Source organism: Diprion similis, chromosome 7 (genome assembly GCF_021155765.1).
Source record: "Diprion similis isolate iyDipSimi1 chromosome 7, iyDipSimi1.1, whole genome shotgun sequence".
Taxonomy (NCBI): Eukaryota; Metazoa; Arthropoda; class Insecta; order Hymenoptera; family Diprionidae; genus Diprion; species Diprion similis.
This window is the reverse complement of record NC_060111.1, coordinates 2791541-2810885: the sequence shown is the minus strand read 5'-3', so window position 1 is coordinate 2810885 and position 19345 is coordinate 2791541. Positions and strand designations below refer to the sequence as shown.

Sequence of the window (19345 nt, the reverse complement as noted above, 5' to 3'; positions counted from 1 at the left end):
AAAAAAAAAAACTGATTTTTGTTGTTAAATGTTTTTCTATCTTATATCGACAAATTTTTATCATACGATTCGAGAAAAATCTTTTTCACTAAAGTTGCAGAGCCTTTAAAAAAAAAGAATGATCTTTTATGTTCCACACTACAGTTTTTGTCTCGAGTCGATTTTTTTTTTCTTTCTCTTTGCTTCGAGCAAGATGGAATAATGCTTCAACAAGTACGTTATTATGCTCATGTCGTAAGTTTTTCGTACGTTTTGAAAACACAAACGTATCAAAAGAAACGAAAAAAAAAAAACCAAAAACAAAAGCAAAACAACAACATTCACTTCAAAGACCAAACTCCAATCTCTAGGCAATAAAGTGCGTAAATAAACAATATCAAAACTAATGATATTTTAACGAAACGTACTTAGGATCCAAAATCGCCAGTCATTTTTTTTTTTTTTTTTTTTTTTTTTTTTACATATCTCGCATAGAATCAAAAATCGCATTTTGTTTTAGGATCGAAAACAAGTTACAGCCGAAAGTTTAAGGCATTCATGCATTTTACTGTACAGTAATGTTCATTTAACGTGTTCCCATTGGATTGCTATTTTTATTTTTTTTTTTCTTCTTTCATTTATTTCGGAATCAAAACCAAAACAAGCCTTCTGTCCATGAAAATTTTTGAATCCACTGAAAACCTTTATTAATGAACATAACTGTACCAAAATGACGTGTAAAATTCTTTGAAAATAATATCGCGTTCAAGTCTCTCTGTGGATATTTCTCATGAACTGATAATCGGTGGGAGTTAAAAGCAGTTGGAACGAGTCAGATTAAGTGCTGATTGGAGATCAGATCCGATCTTTTGATCTCTGGATGATTGTTTACAAAAGATACTTCCCAGTACCAGATGTGGATTAGATAGCGGATGAAATATGTACTCGAAACACTGCGGATATGTTTAGAATTTAAAAAAAAAAAAAATACAGGAATGACTGCAGATCGGCATTACGACAGATGAATTCGAGTGACTGACTACATAATTATTTATACACACACATTCACGAATCTATACGTATACCTATAAACCTTTATGCTATACTGTTAGTTTCAAAAAAAAAACAAAAAACAAAAAAAAAAACTCTTCTCGTTCTCGCATTATTCTGTTTTTTCCGTGTTGTCTGCAATGGAAGATGTGCATCGTACAATATTATTATTATATACCTATATATATATACACACATACACGTACACACAGATATGTACTGTTAAATAATGGATTTATTAGCTGAATGATGTGTCCGTGGTGATAATGCAGCTTTATACTCTTGAGGAGATTCGTCTCGTCTGATCACGCAATATAAATGTTAGAATTTAGTTTCGTTATTATATATATATATATAATATATTATGTTATGATACCCATGTATCGTGGATCTCTCGTCGTCTGTGTGAGGTTTTGGCCAAAAAAAAAAAATTATCATTATTACAGAATTGTATTGTTGTTGCATTTTTTATAAGAAATAATAATTTACACATAAACACAAATAAATGAAAAAAAAAATAAAATAAATACTATTTGTAAATAAATACTGAATTGCTTGTTTGTTAAAAGGATGCAAATAACGATTTTATAATTTTAAACATTTTACGTATAAAAGATATACGATAAAGATACATATATATTATAATATGCAAATATCCAATATTTTTGTATGCCTCGTATAGTTGGATGTTACTATAGTCATCCTATATATATAAAAGAAATAATTATTTGCCTGAATTATTTGAAAAATTGTTGTTAATATCATTATATATATATATATATATACATATATGTATATAACTATATATGTATACACACACTGATCTTCTCACTCAACTCCTCTCACTCCTTCTGCACCCTTTTACAGATAATTGATTCAATTATCCAATTCTTTTATGGTGTACCTTATTATACTATATTACTGCTACCACTCACTACTTCAACTACTGCTACTATTCACTGTTATACCTACTATTGATAAGAGACCGAAAAAAAAAATAAATAAATAAACAATAATCATAATCAATTGAATTCAGTTCCGCGTCTATTTCTCGACGTATAAAAAATTATTTCCAACTTTCGTTTATCCAAATTTTATTTCGCTTTTGTTAAATTCTCTGCTTAAAAACAAAACCAAAAAAAAAAAAAATGAGAAAAAAAGAAAAGTGAAAAAGAAAAAACAAATACTCGACGACTGTAGAATCGAACGTCATATATATATATGTATGTATTAGGGTGGCGCTAAAAAACCGACTGTTTTTTTTTTTTTCTCGAGTCTCGCGTGACAAAATGTTAATTTTTGATGTTTTAAGAGCCCGCTCGAAAGGACAGCTCAAAAAAAAAAAATTCCAAGAGGTCGCTCCAAATTTTTTAAAACGTCAAAAATCGTCAAAAAATTAGATTGAAAAAATTATATTTTCAGTATTTTGTTTGATTTTTAATTCATGTCTTGGTGTATTGTTATCGGTTCTTTCTCACTAAATTAAGAAAAAAAAAAAAAATTTATGAAATTTTAATATGAATATTAAAAGGTCGCTCGAAAAGATCTAAAGAAATGCATCAAAAAAATTGAAAAAAAATTATGAGCGGCATTTCAAAATTCAAATTTTGAACTGAAACTTTCGGAAACTTATTTTTTATTTTTGTTTTTTTTCGTCTATAAAGTTATACCGTAACGAGAAAAAAAAAATCGATTTTTGACGATTTCTAACGTTTTAAAAAATGTGGAGCGACCTCTTGAAATTTTTTTTTCGAACTGTCCTTTGGAGTGGGCTCTTATAAAATCAAAAACTAACATTTCAACTAACAAAATAGTCGATTTTTTGCTCCACCCTAATATATGTATACGTATATAAAATTTTTGGGAAATTATCTCTAGAGAGAATAAACGCAGAGTTTTGGTGAAAAGCTCTCCGAGGATTATTTTTATCCTGGGAAAAGTAAAATTTGCGATACATAATACCGACAATATCGGGGAAAAATTATTGAGATGAAGCAAAACGGTTCTATAAGTTCCGTTATAATCGTTAAACCTTGGATATATGTATAGTACAGTACCTACAATATCGCAGGCCGGTATAACGCTGCTAACATTAACGCTGCTATTATCATCTTAACATCGAGTGGTGGTGGTGCGGTTGGCGGCAGAAACCGAAATGAATTGTAATAAATGGTTAACGTTTCACACATATTGATATTTGATAGGATAATAATATCGTATTACCGTTACACAGATATGGCGGGTAAACGAAGATCTCATAAACATCGTAATAATTTCAAATATCATTACACGCACACACACACAGACACAGACACATACAAATAATAATATACATATATAACATTCAAAAGTATATCATCGCATAATCGTCATTTTAGTCTATAATTTACAAATAGTATTTAAACACTCGTCAACTATATAACGTATAAAACACAAAACGATGATAACGATGATAAAAAATTATTCCAGCACAATGCGGATAATAAATATCCTGTATACTTGTATGTATACCTACATGGTACCTACGTATGGTTTTTGCTGCTGGAAGAAAATTAGCATATATAATAGTATAAAAAAATTCTAAACCCATCAAAACTGTTGCATATCGTTCCTGTGCTGCAGGGTTTCGGATTAGGTCCCTCGTATGATCTTAAGATAAGGATAATCGGAAGGGGGCGTGTAATGGGGGTGTAAAGTAAAGGGTGAAAAGAGCGAATGGCAGGCGATAGAAACCGCTGACTGAGGTGCAATGTATGAAACGCGGGTAGCGTTAGTATTGGTCTGAAGAGACGAGGTTGAGGATGAGGATGAGGATGAGAAGGAGATGGAGGAGGTGGAAGTGGAAGTGGAAATGTAGACTTTGGGAATGGTGCTGGGTGGTGGTAGGCATGTGATACCATGTGTGATATTCAAAGGTATGAAAAACCGGGCCTGGGTCCCGTGTTTGTGTTCTCAGGCCGTGACCGCGCATCACAAATGGGAGGTGTTCACCTACCTGACGCCCACCTTCTGCGACCATTGTGGTTCGATGCTGCACGGCATCACGCATCAGGGACTCAAATGCTCAGGTAGTCGGCTGACCAATCTCATCTATGCACATACGTACACAATACGTATAATGATTATGATAATGATAATGATAATGATAATGATAATGATAATGGTAATGGTAATGATAGCCCTACTGTAAACACTAGAGAACCTCATGACATGTAGGTACCAACACGAATGGCGCAATCTTAAACGTGACTTTGTATCCAACTATGCACCGTGAGAAGACCAGGTCGTGAACCGCCATTACAGGTGGAAGAATCATAGTACACGAGTAGAGACACTGATAACGGATCAATTAGTTACGTGCAATGCAAATGCAATGCAGTGCAGAGTGAAACGTGGGCTCGTCATCATGTCGCGTTTTCCATATGAGGTTGAAGTTATTAACGCAACTTTAACGATGCACTTTGGGAAAAAAATCGTTAATTCGATTCATAGAAGGATTTTAAAAAATTTAGTTTGCGGAATAATAATAATAATAATAATAATAACAACAACAACAACAAAGAAAACTTGCTCATATTTTGCAAAAGTAAAGTTTTTTTTTTTTTACATTATACATGTTTCGTTACGTTAACGTTACTAACTTCAACCTTCTGTTTTTCCCTTACGTTCCACGTAACAAAGAAAATTGTAAATAAACAATAATAATAATAATAATAATAATAATAAAAACAACAACCTTGCTTCGTGAAATAAACTATTTCTCATACGTTCGGAGAGTCTTGATTATATTAATTACTTTTGACATCAATTAGCCCCACGTTTCGCAGTGTATTCTGTACTTGCATTCATATCTTTCGTTCCTAATAACTATACACCCTTACGCTTCACAAGTACGTACATTACATTATGATATACATTATAGGGTGGTCGTTAAATAAAAGATCATATTGGATGGTGATAAAAAGGTTCGATATGTAGAAGAAATTTGCTCTCTAATTTTTTCATATTCTCAGTTCTTGCCCCCCCCCCCCCCCCCCCCCGCCCCCCCCAAATCGTATACCTCACAAAAATTGTCGGTGTTTTAATTTATCGCATTACTTTTTTCCATCATTTTTCAAGCTACACAACGTCGTTTTTTATATATGTATAATTGTGTATATATATGTTGTTTTTTTTTCTATTAATTTTGGTTGAATTTCGAATCGTTGTTATTTCATATTATTAAGTAAAATAAAAAAAAAAAAAGACCACCAGGGAGACTCTCAGAGCTCGAGATAAGAGTCTGAGAAAAATTAGAGATTTGTTTTTTTTTTTCATATTTAAGGCCGACCTACGACCATCCAGCATTGAGTTTCCGAAAACGTAAGAAAAAAAAAAAAAAAAGAAAAAAAAAAAAAAAAAAAAAAAAAAAAAAAAAAAAAAAAACAACGACCACCCTAATATGCAATATACATGCATCACAGGTAGTCGGTGCATATTGTACTGACAGAAGAAAAAAAGATGTCAATGAGAGGAATCATAATCAAGTACTAAGGTAAGTGTATCACTAATCGATCCTGTCTCCCAATAATTGACATTTTTTTGTTTTATCTGTTCGATCCCGAGTTCGAAAATTGGCGGGAAAAAAAAAAAAAAAAAAAAAAAAAAATTAAATTTCCAATGTCTAACCGTCTATAAAAATATTGGTTTTAGTTATCGAGAAATTTGCAATTTCTTTCGTAAATATTTATACAGTCTTGAAAAATAAAAGTGTCAATAATTGGTTCTAAGCGTGTCGATAATAACTGGTACACTTAGCTTATCTCATAATTGTTTAAATCGTTGGAGAAATTCGTGTCGTCAATTTGGACAGATCCTTAATAATCCGAACGATGACTATAAACACTCACGATCATCTTTCGACCGGCGTGAAATAATGCGTGTATATTGTATTGAATTAATATTTAGCGTAGGTACGGCTGTCCCAAAGATTTCATCAAATTTTCGGAGTAATACTAGCCTAACCCTGAAGAGTAACGTTCAGTTAACGCACCCCTCCTTCCTCATCGCACCCAAACTCTATAATCACAGAAATTTCATCACCCCGGTTCGCAGTTGAATATATGAAAGCAGCGCATTATCGATGTTGCCGCGTGTACCGAAATCCGTCACGTGTTCAAAGAGTCAAAAACTGCGTAGGTAGGGGAGGGTGGCGCACGACGATTCCCTAAAAAAACTTGGCCAAAAAAACATTTTTTTCTTTTATTTATTTATTTTTTTTTTTTTTGTCTTCTGCCAAGTTGTCGTAAACTTACGAGTATGTATATTCATTCACTTACGGGATATTTAAGTCAAGTTTACCGTATCCTGGGGAAAATGGACCTTTGAAAGAAATGAAAAAAAAAATAAAAAAAATAAAATAAAAAAAAAAATGTTATCAAAATGTCGTGTTTTTTTTTTTTTTTTTGTGACCATTTTTTTGTGACCATTTTTTTACAAGGATACCGTCGCGGCCCAGAGAAAAAAAATGTTCGTTCATTCATAGTTTTGGTAAAATTTCGGTGAATTTGTTCAAAGTAGTAGAATAAAAATAAATTAACTTCGTGGTAAAAAGGCACAAAAAGTAACAACCGGTTTAGGGGAGCCGTTAAGACCCACCCTCCCCTATATGCCGGGTTAAATGTGTACATACATATTTATATAAATGAATATCAAACGTATAATTTGATATTCAACTCATCATTTTTCATCCGTACAGACGGCGTAATTATTTTTTTTCATATATTCATTATTATTATACACATTATTATTGTATATGCATCGTCGCTTTCGTTATTGTTGTATATCATTGCTATTTATGTTTGTGTTATCGTTAACGATCCTTATTATTAAAAACGTCGAGCAGCACGCACGTATGTATGTATGTATGTACATACGTTATACGTTATACTTGCGTAAATTTCATCAGTCATGCGTATACATTGTATCGTAGGGTTTGAAAAATTAGGATCACATTAATTATCTATACATGGCGTATGAATTTTTTCGCGTATGGACATTGTTGTTGTTAACTTTTTTTTTTTTTTACACCCCCCCTCCCACTCATTAAACTTTCGTTGGTGTCCGATTGTGAGATTGTATACTCAAAGCCGCCATGTTTTCCAGATCCGACTAAAATTGTTATTATAAATAAGTGTAGGTATATATGATAAACGTTAGAGTTTGTAGATCGTTTAGAGTTTGGAGGTTATCGGTATTTCGAATTTCTTACAATTAGTATCTTCCAGGTCTTGTGATTCCGTAGGTGATTTATACGTTGTTTTTATACCACCATTTTATATTAATTATAACGTAGTTCCAACCCGCCATCTTTCCCTTCGATTTTGCATACTAACCTAACCTACGACTTGAAGCAAATTCGAAACGACCCTTTATACGTTACTGTATTTCCATTAACCCTTTGAGTCACGCGTTATTGTGCTGAGTAAACTTTTGAAACAAGATAGTAATCCAGAGTTTTTCGGGTCGCTGATTACTAACCCGTAATTAGATTCTCGAAAATTTGAGGTGACGAATCTGATATGGTTGACGAAAACTTCAAACTTGATCGAATACGGTCAAAAAACTCTGTACATGGGGTTTTCGGTGTCACCGATTGAATTCGCCATCTTTCGAATTTTCGAAATCCGATTTCAGATTTGTAATCAGCGACCCCAAAAACCCCGGAACAGAGTTTTTTCTCCGGATTCGATCTAGTTTGAGATTTTCATCCGCCATTTTGAATTTTGAATTTACGTTGTATCGCAACAATTAGTCTCGAGTATTGAAAACCTATTATAATACCATCTGAAGTGGGGAAAAAACGGCAAAAAGATGTATTGAAAAAGTCTCTAAATATACAAAAAATGGATATAAAATAGGTGGTAAGAATACTTATCACCATGGCTCAAAGGGTTTATAATAGGGGTGTGCGGGCTCGAACTCTGGTTCGGGTCGGGTTTTTTGGCAATCCCGAAATCTTCGATTAGTCCAAAAAGTCCGGGTAGTCCGAAAACTTCGATTAGTCCAAAAACTCCGGGTAGTCCAAAAACTTCGGGTAGTCCGAAAACTTCTCTTAGTCCAAAAACTCTGGGTAGTCCGAAAACTTCCGAGTAGTCCAAAATCTTCGGATAGTCCAAAATTTTTTAAATTTTTGTTAGTTTTAGAAATATAAGTATTTTTGTAGAAACGAAAACAGCCGCAATAAAAATTTTCTAAAAGTCCGCAATTTTCGGTAAAGCCGACCTGGGATTTTTGGGCAACTCGAAATTTTCGAGTATCCGAAATTTTTGGATCCCCAAGCCAAAAGTAATCCATTTTCCCGGACCTGAGCCGAAGAATTTCAGTCCTCGCAAACCCCTATTTTATAATAACAACACCTCTTGCATACGAAATGTTACTTCTTCGACTCAACTAGTCTATTAAGCGTCTCGATTGATTATTTAAGAGATATACTTAGTATAATGCATGCCCCAGTTATGATATATTACATGCATTACATACTACACATAACGCACACTCAATAACGACAATTGCAACCGCATAGCAGTTCTCCGGTATTTAGTCGGGCTTAAAGAGAATTTCTGTGTTTCCAACTATTCCCAATAACGTATATATTCAATGATAATTAATCGATCAGGATCGACAAAAATTTCCCTGAAACGTTACGAAGTTAGTAACGTCACTGCATGTATCGAAACATCCAAGAAAACTTCGTTGTTGTTTAATTTTACAATAACTTTCAATGAGCTTGGCTTTTCAAAATATGAATATAATTATTTTTCTTTTTTTCTCCTTTATCGTCGTTTACTTTTCAAACAATCCTGAATATATGAAGTAACAAGTTTCCCTAAACAACACGAGTCGTTGCAATAACGTTGCTAACTTCAACCTCGTAAAAAAAAAAAAAAACTCGCCACTCAAGCACGACAGAAATTGAAAATAAAAAAACGAAAAAAAAGAAGCAAAAAATACACGTTCCGTTTCCAAATTCTAATAAACACCACAAACGGCTCGTCTACCAAAATAAAAACGGCATAAAATGTACACGTGTGACGTGCACTTTGACCCGAACTGCCCGACGAGCTTTCACTGTTATTAATTGATAAATCGAGACCAAAAGCAATTGTTCATTTATGGCCACATTTCGTTAATGTTAGCGCGATTTGGTTGGGCAATAAAATGTCTTTATAGAATCCAGATCCAAGATCCGTAACAACGACAATAACATCAAGAATGATAATAATAATAATAATAATTCACGGTATACGATCGGCCAAAGAATGATTAAAAAAAAAAAAAAAAAGCAGCTTATAATTAAGATAATTCCGCTGAAACATACGAAATCGTACTGGAATTGAAAATTAACAGTAAATACAAGATCGTGATTAAACATATATAAATTATTATCCTTTTCCCTATATTGTATTGATTTTGCTATAATACATATACATATACACATGGGGCATTCTGACAATTGAAATCGAGGAGTCATTTACATACCTCATGTCATCAGATATTTGCATAACTTTTTTTTCCCATCGATTCCACTTCAAAAGAAGTCTAATTTTTTTTTTAAATTTTTTCACCGCCCCTTCGGGTGGCGCGATGATCGTTTTTGTGTAAAAAAAAAAAAAAAAAAAAAAAAACAGGGGGGGGGAGGGATAACTAAAAAAACACCATCATTAAAATTCTGCAATTTTTACCACCAATTCTGGATAAAAAATAAATAATATCTATCATAATTACAAAGTCGGCTGCGGCTGCCTCATATTTTTTTATTTTTTACATTTACTTTTACTTTTACTTATTTTTTTCTTTATTTTTGACCCAAAACCTGTGGAAAAATTGCAGAATTTGAACCTCAAGGGGTGGCGAGAAAATTCTTTCAAAAAAAATTACGCTTCTTTTGAAGCGGAATCGATGCGAAAAAAAGAGTTACGCAAGGATCTGATGACATGAGGCAAACGACTCCTCGATTTCACTTGGAATGCCCCACATATATATGTATATATATATATGTATGTATCCAATATTATACCTGCTATTTTACATGTATGCATACTATATACCTTGGACTTGATTGATTGATTTTCTCTCTGTCGAAAAAAAAAAGAAGATAGAAAAAATAATTAAAAAAAATAAATCAAATTAAACTAAATAAACATATAAAATTGATAATTATTACGTATTATTATTATTATTATTATAGAGAAGCATGCGTTTGGCGTAGAACAGTAATTTTTTTTTTTTTTTTTTTTTTCTTTTCATTCATAAGCTCGGTTCATATATTGTGCAACTATAGAATAATTGAAGAAAAGAAAAAAAAAAAAAAAAAAAAAACCACCTTTTTCCTCTTCTATTTATACAAGTCGATAGTTATCCTTTCGCATGATATATACATATAATTATACGTAAACGCGTATTACAGGTATTATAATATTAATAAATATTGACAAGTGGTGAGACCTTTTGCAGGTCATTTGCAACCAAATATATTAACAATCAATTATACACAGGGAATTACATACGAATCCGCCCAACGACTGACCCTTGCCATTTCAGAGTAATTTATTTAAAATTTTATTCTGCAATTGTCCCAAATCTACAATGGTAACCCGGAATTTTTACTTAAATTTTTTCATTCAACTACTCAATTATTTATAAATATTTATTAAAGTGGTATTGAAGTGAAGGTTTTTTGCAATTGGATTTAAAAAAAAAAAAAAAAAAAAAAAAAAAAATCCCAAAAACTGTACCGTCAATATTTTTTAGTCTACTTAAACGTTGTTTCAACGGTTTGAATATTCTCAAAAAAAATCTGAAAACTTTGAAATTCTTCACTCGAAAGATTTATAGACCAGTTTCATCTTTTGCGTATTTTTTTGGCACATTAAAAAAAAAAAAAAAAATTCATTTCTCCTTTGTTCTTATCGACTTCGCGACGAAACCGGTTTAGAAGTCTTTTAAATGATAAACAAAAGTTTTAGGAGAATTAATTATTTTCAGGCGAATTCTCAGACCGTTTTTAAACAATGTTTTAGTCGATCGAGAAAAATTAAGGGTGGTAGGAAAATAATGGACGAAAAATAAAAAAAAATTAAATAAAACAATCAACGTATTGAAATGTTTGAAAAAAAATACGACTTTTTGAAAATTCTTTCAAAAATTGAAAAAAAAAATAAAAATAAAAATAAAAAAAAAAAAAAAAAAACAACTAACCAGTTAAACAAAAAAATGTGAAATAATTCAGGGTAATATCTCACGAGTTTGGAAAATTGCAGAAAAATTTTTCAACACATGGTGAGGGTCAGACGTTGGTTGGGTTCGCATGGAATTCCCTGTATATACATATATATATATATATATATATATACATATATACCTCTATGTATTTTGAACCTTACTTGCCTGAGTGAGCTTGAACATACATTACAGTATACCTACTGCAATATATATATATATATATATATATATATATATATATATATATATATATATATATATATGTGTTATATCGGTAACTTGGCCAGTGATGGAAAAGTTCGAGGAATATCTACACATAATATAGAGAAAACTGCCGGCCAACCGGACTTTCAATATTTGTTTCGGCAAGAGCACACGGAGCTGCTCTTTTCATTCGCTTTTCGTGCTGCAGCTGCAGTGCAATTCACAGTCGAATACATCCGGCATCCATATCATATACAAATATATATATATATGTATATATATATAGATATAGATATATATTTGTATATACAGGCAACCTTTGTGCAAAGCTCTTTACGAATTGAAATTCAAATGTAGCTTCATACATTATATTAGATATTACACTACTAGTTTCGAAATTTATCTTTTTCCCACGCCGATGCAGCTGCCGAAAGAGGAAAATATAATTTTTTCTTTAAACAGAATTGTTTTCTTAGAAATGAAGGTCGAATTGATACGAAAGAAATTTTGTATACCTTTAAGCCCTACTCGGAATAAATTATTTGTATTGAAAATTATCTGTTCAACGAGATAAAAAACAGATTTACAATGTATAAAAAAAAAAAAAAAGATTGTCATAGTATTATACATAATACTTGTGTGAACTTTAACCTGAATTGCCTTCGTTATCTATAGGCAGCGTCGATTTTCTTTACATTATTTATAGAATTACATTTAACTGATTATTATTCACTTTTAAAATAGTTATTAAAGATTAATACAAGGCAAATACGCCACTCCCAAATATTCGTGGTTGGAAAATTCTTCTTTTAAATAAACAACGCAAGAGGCAAGCGGTAAAAATGATCTCCATAGAATTATAATGTTCGAACAGAGTAACCATTGGAATTCACAATCAGTTGCGTAACTAGTAATTTGCATATCGGTCGGTAAGAGTAGTCAGAACATTACCGACCGAGTACAGACTGTATGCACATACGTATCACGTAGGCGTTCAATGTCTTTCCGTAATTCGACACTATTTGAATGACCCATAATATTGCAAATTTCTATGATAGATTCTTCCATCAGTCGTTAACATATGTGTCTAGTGAGAACAGTGTGATTTTCATAAATTTTTCAACAATGTTCCTACTATGTTCGTTAATCTTATTGTTAGTGTGTATTTTCCTCTGTCCAATACACACTTGGCTGCAATATTTACAAGGTACTTTGTAAACGAGATTCTAACGTTTATTCTTTGGAAGCGTATTAACTTTATCGGAATCAGAATGATTAAATCGTTGTTATTAGTACTAACAAATAAATTGGATGTCATATTTTTGGGGATAATCGTTCAAACGTAACACATTAGGTATAAGGTCTAGATTTTTATTGTCATATTCAGGACTTGATAGTCGGATTATTCGTTTTGCCAACTTACCAATGGTTCCTATAATTTTGAAGACTTTAGGTTGATGTGATTTGAAATTTAGGTATAAGGTTCTGGATAATAAATTAAAATTACAATATAAAATAAGTCGTTCCGAGTAGGGTAAAATCGTAAGCAAAATTTCTTTCTTTCGTATCACTTCACCCTCATTTCAAAAAAAAAAAGAAAAAAAAACAACCCTGTTTTTATCATACCGTGAGATCTCAAGAATCAACTTTCAAACTATTTGACTCTGTCAAAATCTTATTTTTTAATATTTCTTCTTTAATTAAAACTTTCATCAAATTTATCAAGAATTTATCATACAATAAATATGCATATATATATATATATATAGTAGGTAACAACCGATGATCAGAATCGTCATTGATTCAACCTCATCTGTTACTTCATTTTCTCACCGTTCAAACGATGCTCGTTTAACTTCCAATTAAATACAATCACTGCCAATATCTTCCCACATCTTAATTCCACGTATATACTTTATACATTATTCATACATATATGTATATATACCATATAAAATATTCTCCATATGTAGTATATAACTCGAACAGTGTATTTCCAAGTATCCACGGTCAAGTGAAGATCGTTACCAATAATTGTGTTATTATTCCCCCAAAAAAAAAATTGCAGATAATTAGTGTATAATTATACAATTTCCTTTATTGATATCACCGAAGATTAATTTCCTTGTAAATCCTTTCCAAATCTTAAATCTCAAGATCGTAAAAAAGAAATATTCTCAATTACTCCACAGAGGGAAAAGGATTATTTGAATCAAATGATAAACGTTTCATTCAACTAAACACACCGAACGTAATATACTTACTTGATCATTCAACAAAATACTTTTTTTTCTCGTCTAACAAAAATTAGTTCAATCAACTAAACAATTTACTTTTTCTTCAGACCGATAGATCTTCAATTAAGACAAAATCAATATTTACTTCACACATTTTCATCGATTCAATGACTTTTTTTTCCTTCAGTGATATCAAATATCAATATCTTTCTCACTTTTTCGAAAATCTCTTTTTCAATCATAATCATATATTCACTTGATACAGCGAATCCATAATCTTTTGTTCCAAAAACTTATCCGCATAATGAGAAGAATATCTTCGTATTTATACTTGTAAAAAAAAAAAAAAAAAAAAAAAAAACCCAACGTATGTATAAAATTGTCTTGAAAAGTGTTTAACAAATTAAAAATGTTATTCTTTCTTTTCTTTCTTCTTCTATATATGAATATATACGCAGCATGTGACATGAACGTGCACAAACGATGCGAGGAGAGCGTACCGAATCTCTGCGGTTGCGATCACACCGAGCGCCGAGGTAGAATCCAGCTGCACATTACCTGTATCGGCAACAAACTCACCGTCGAAGGTTCGTATTGAAAAATATTAATGAAAAATTTACGGTTAATTTATATATATATATATATATATATATATATATAGAGAGAGAATATTATTTACACCGCAGGAAAGCGGTAATGAGAAAAATAATTTCTGTTTACACGTTAACGGTTGGGGGGGGGGGGCGAGTCGACGCTGTGGAATTTCAACTTTTTGGATCTCTCTCTCTCACTCTCTCTCGAGTCGTAATGCCTTTAACCTAACAGGTTACATAATTAATAAGTCATTCGATCCGCGGTCTCGTTGAGGGTATATGTTTAATCGCGAAATTATAAATAAAATAAGAGACTCGCCGAGCTCAATATCTGATGGTAAAATTTAATATCAATGTTCAGAGTAATATATATTATATAATGAACTCGGTTTGTTTCGCTTTTTATGCATGGTGGATTATTTCTAACGATCCAAAGTCGTCGAGTCGAGTCGAGTTGAGTCACGAGGTCCTTTCTTTGACGTGGAACGGTTAGCCTTAATTTAGGTTTTATAAGACGAAGATAATGAAATATGGAACGTATTACTATATATATGTGGGTATACGGATTATAAAAGAACCACCGGCGTTTCGTTCCGTGGATCGATCGCGTACCTGCTTACCCCGCGTTTTTTCTTTCTTTCTTTCTCTTTCATTCTTTCGTTCTTTCTTTCATTCTTTCTTTCTTTCTTAATCTTGCTATTATAACGTAGTACTTGGCATTCACCCTTTGAGTCATAGTGATGGTGAGTATTCTCACCGTTTGTATGATATAAATTCTTTTATATATATATATACTTTTTTTGTCTGAATTTAGAGAAGTTTTCAATGAAATTTGAAATTTTCATTCTCCACATCAGATCCGCGATCTTGAATATTTAAAATCTGGTTTTAGATTCGTAATCAGTGAGTAAATCAAAGGGTTAAACCGTGCGAAAAAAGAACAAGAGACAAAAAGATAGTCGAAGTGAGAGAGATAGAGAGAGAGAGAGAGAGAGAGAGAGAAAAGAGGAAAAACGAATAACGAATCATCTCAGAATTAGAAAATTTCTTTCGACGTCGACGATTTCTGCGTATTATTCTTGACCAAATATTTAAAAATAAAGATAAACAATATATACATACCATATAATGTATATATATATATATATATATATATATATATACACCTATAGGAAAGCGAATTTACAAACGTAACGTAGTTATATATATATATATATATATATATATTATCATTATATATTTACGTTATACTTATATGTATACCAGGTTATTTATACCTATTCAATTACCGTCCGACGAATTACACGGGAGACTTATGATATTTTGTTGGTTTCCTTTGAAATATTCTTTTCAACCTAGCCTACGAATTTAAAAAGGTCGAGAAGCCTTGGATAACATTCATCGCAGCGTTATGTACATACATACATATACCTAACATTACTAATGTACTTATTAACTCAATTTGTTTCTTGGTCCTGTTTATTCGCAGTAAAACAGGGGAGAAACCTTATCCCAATGGATCCAAACGGACTGTCGGATCCTTACGTAAAATTGAAACTAATTCCAGACTCAGACAACGTTAAGAAGAAAACTAAAACAATCAAATCTTCGCTAAATCCTGAATGGAATGAAACGCTAACTTTGTAAGTATAATTTAAATGCACAAAAAAAAAAAAAAATCCATACATTTATTAGTAAATTTATTGTTGAATCGCATTCGTCGTTTGCTTTTTAAATTTAAAGAAATTTTCATCTTCGTCTTCACCTCACCACCTAATCAGATTGAAATAAGATAACTTGTAAATAGTATCTGCGTCGAATCGATGAATATAAAAAAAAAAAAAAAAATAATGAAAGAATATATTTCAGATATAATCTCAACGATCATTATTAATCCTGCGAACCGATCTTCGAGAAATAAATTCTTGGTCATTGACTTTCTTTCATCTCTTCTCTTTCGTACCGAGATACTTGAATGAAGATATTTAAGGAACAACGTCGAGATTATATACTTACACGTATAAAGCATATAGTAACGATGCCTACGGAATGAATAAATGCATTATCAGATTATCTAGCATGGACTATAGAGAGCTATTATACAGGTCATACGTTACACAGCCATTATATTATGTTGACTGTCTTCTCTGATCCAATTACTTATACCCCGGTTGTGGGTGAATGTGTTAACACGTGCACACTTTACCGCATATGAAACACCCATTTGTATATACATACGTCAGATGTATGGGAGAGACGAGACGAGACACGTGTGTGTATACATGCATCCACATGCATGTGCGGATTTATTAATACGTCTATACAGATATTGGCACTTGACCCAGTTCCGATAATTTTCTAATTTTCACCTCTCGCCGTTCCGCACTAGTCGGCATATTATCGGACATTTCACTTTGGCTCATTGTCATAGGCAGTCATCCGGCTATATTAAAGACAATGGATTTAATCAACCGCGATGATTTTAGAGGTTGTTATGTATGCTATTGTTTATCAAGGCTGGAAGAAACCTTACGCATCAATGCTTGTCGCTGGTGCTGCTTATCTTGTTAAAAACAGTAGAGATTTTTATTTTATTTCTCTTTTTTTATTTCGTTTTTGCCTACAGATCCCAATACCGACGTTTTACCGACCTCACAGCTCAGACACGAACCCTTTTTTCCCCGACGGTCGATAAAGCTGAGTAGAGTAGGAATAACCCGCACCCGAAAAAAGGGTTTGCGTCTGAGCTATGAGGTGGCTAAAATGTCGGTAAATGTCGGTATCGGGATCTGTACATAAAAATCTCCGTATTACTCTACTTACACCTCTTTTTGCACTCGCTTATAAGTATTTATGTATAGAGATGATCAATTTTGATCAAAATTTTCACAGTCAGATGATATTACAGTGAGTTAAGACCGGAAGACAAGGACCGTCGACTTCTGTTAGAAATATGGGATTGGGATCGTACTTCTCGCAACGATTTTATGGGCTCGCTATCCTTCGGAATATCGGAGATCATCAAGGCACCAGCCTCCGGATGGTTCAAACTGCTGACCCAGGAGGAGGGCGAGTTTTACAACGTCCCGGTACCGGAGGAAGGCGTAGACCTTGCCGAACTGAAGACCAAAATGCGGGTTGGACCAATTTCTCCATAACTAATTCGCGCGTTATAAAAACGCAAAAAGGTATCGTTTGACAGAGTTTAAAATCGCGTCTCGGCTTGCTTTCAGAAGACATCAGTCACGAAAAAGACACCAATGACACAAGACAAGGATGTGCCGCACAATATGGGAAAGAGCGACGTGATACGAGCTACCGATTTCAATTTCCTTATGGTCCTCGGCAAAGGGAGTTTCGGAAAGGTGATGAAAAAAAAAAAGAAAAGAATATAAAAAATCCAAATCTTTACCAGTCTTCTAATGATTAACTAACGTTTCCGTCTCTGTTCCGATAGGTGATGCTGGCGGAAAGAAAGGGGACCGACGAGTTATACGCCATAAAGATATTGAAAAAGGACATCATCATTCAGGACGATGACGTGGAGTGTACAATGGTCGAGAAGCGAGTCCTGGCACTTTCCAGCAAACCACCGTTCCTCGTTCAGCTTCACTCCTGCTTTCAGACGATGGTTCGATTCTTTTATAATCGCGCAGAATATTGCACCAACACCTTATTACACCACATATTTATTGAAATTTTTTTAAATACAACAGGACCGATTATACTTCGTCATGGAATACGTCAACGGTGGTGATCTCATGTTCCAAATTCAGCAGTGTGGAAAGTTCAAAGAACCAGTGGCCGTGTAAGCAACCTTGATGGTCGTGGTACACTGTAAAAAAAAGACGGTGTGGACTTTTGTAGAATATTTTTTGGTGTCAATCTGACACTAACTGACGCTCAAGTTATAAATTAACTACAAAAACATTGTTCCGTAGTAGTCCAGACTGGCTTATATTGGTCAGTTTTGACACCGTCAATTTTTTTGCAATGTAAAACTGCGCTACTTGTTTTGTGGTTAAAATTTATCCTGAATGATCGTCGAAACAAATAATCCGCAGATTCTACGCGTCCGAGATTGCGATTGGTTTGTTTTACCTTCACGCGAGGGGAATCGTTTATCGAGATCTGAAACTTGACAACGTTCTGCTGGATCAGGACGGTCACATAAAAATCGCCGACTTCGGGATGTGCAAGGAGGGAATAACCGGGGACAAAACGACGAAAACGTTCTGTGGTACACCCGACTACATTGCGCCGGAGGTTAGAAGCCTTGGACTATATACCCTCTGGTGGAAATAATTTTTACCCCTAAACTGCAACGAAGTGCAGCAGTTCGTTGAAAGTTGTAGGAAATATTGGAAAAATCGTTAAAAAGCGTACAACTTTGTGTAAAAATCCTCGATAATCCTAGTATTTTAAATAAAAAGTTACAAATTCCTACGAAAAGTTATGAAAATATACTATTTTCTATAGAAGATTGTTACAATTTCCGACACGGACAAGATGGATTTTTTTCCGTAGAAACTCGTAGGATTTTGTAAAAATAACTAGCAATTTATAGAGAAAAATTATTTTAAAAAATCCACAATTCTTCTATGAAAGATAATTACATTATTTCGGACAGAGACGACATGGATGTTTTTTTTCTTGTGGTATTGTTAGAGTTTCGATGAAAAGTGCAAGTTTTTGTAAATTCTCCGTGGATTCTCGTAAAAGAGTGCGAATTTTTACATGAAATTGCGACGATCGACAATTTTAGAATTCGATTATAGATCGTCGAGATTACGAATACGGACGAGAAAGTATGAAATAATATTTCTGAACCACCTTATAACGTCGCGTCTCTCTCGCAAGGAAAACTTATCGCAGACAAGTGAAGTAAACCTCCAAAAACTTGGATCAACGTTCGAAGATCGATTCTCGCATCTTTCGAGTATGATCCCGACAAATTTCGAGAATCTGTCGTATATTTTTGAACTCACCTCGTCTCAACAGGCGAGTCGTATGAATCGA

The 19345-nt window shown here is 33.0% G+C and overlaps 2 protein-coding genes across 5 annotated transcripts in view; one reads left to right on the top strand and one right to left on the bottom strand.

The window, feature by feature from the left end:
• LOC124408331 (transcription factor IIIB 90 kDa subunit) overlaps positions 1 to 19345 on the bottom strand; it is an 87703-nt gene that overhangs the window by 52480 nt on the left and 15878 nt on the right. The window lies entirely within an intron of this gene.
• Positions 1 to 19345, top strand: part of LOC124408332 (protein kinase C, brain isozyme) — a 47238-nt gene that overhangs the window by 25771 nt on the left and 2122 nt on the right. For 2 of the 4 annotated variants that reach the window (XM_046885198.1, XM_046885200.1), the window contains 8 exons: positions 3986 to 4097; positions 14192 to 14320; positions 15816 to 15969; positions 17235 to 17463; positions 17560 to 17691; positions 17784 to 17957; positions 18043 to 18134; positions 18391 to 18592. In XM_046885198.1, coding sequence (XP_046741154.1) covers positions 3986 to 4097; positions 14192 to 14320; positions 15816 to 15969; positions 17235 to 17463; positions 17560 to 17691; positions 17784 to 17957; positions 18043 to 18134; positions 18391 to 18592 — 1224 coding nt within the window. The remainder of the gene's footprint in view (positions 1 to 3985; positions 4098 to 14191; positions 14321 to 15815; positions 15970 to 17234; positions 17464 to 17559; positions 17692 to 17783; positions 17958 to 18042; positions 18135 to 18390; positions 18593 to 19345) is intronic. The other 2 variants (XM_046885199.1, XM_046885197.1) reach the window with 2 other exon arrangements.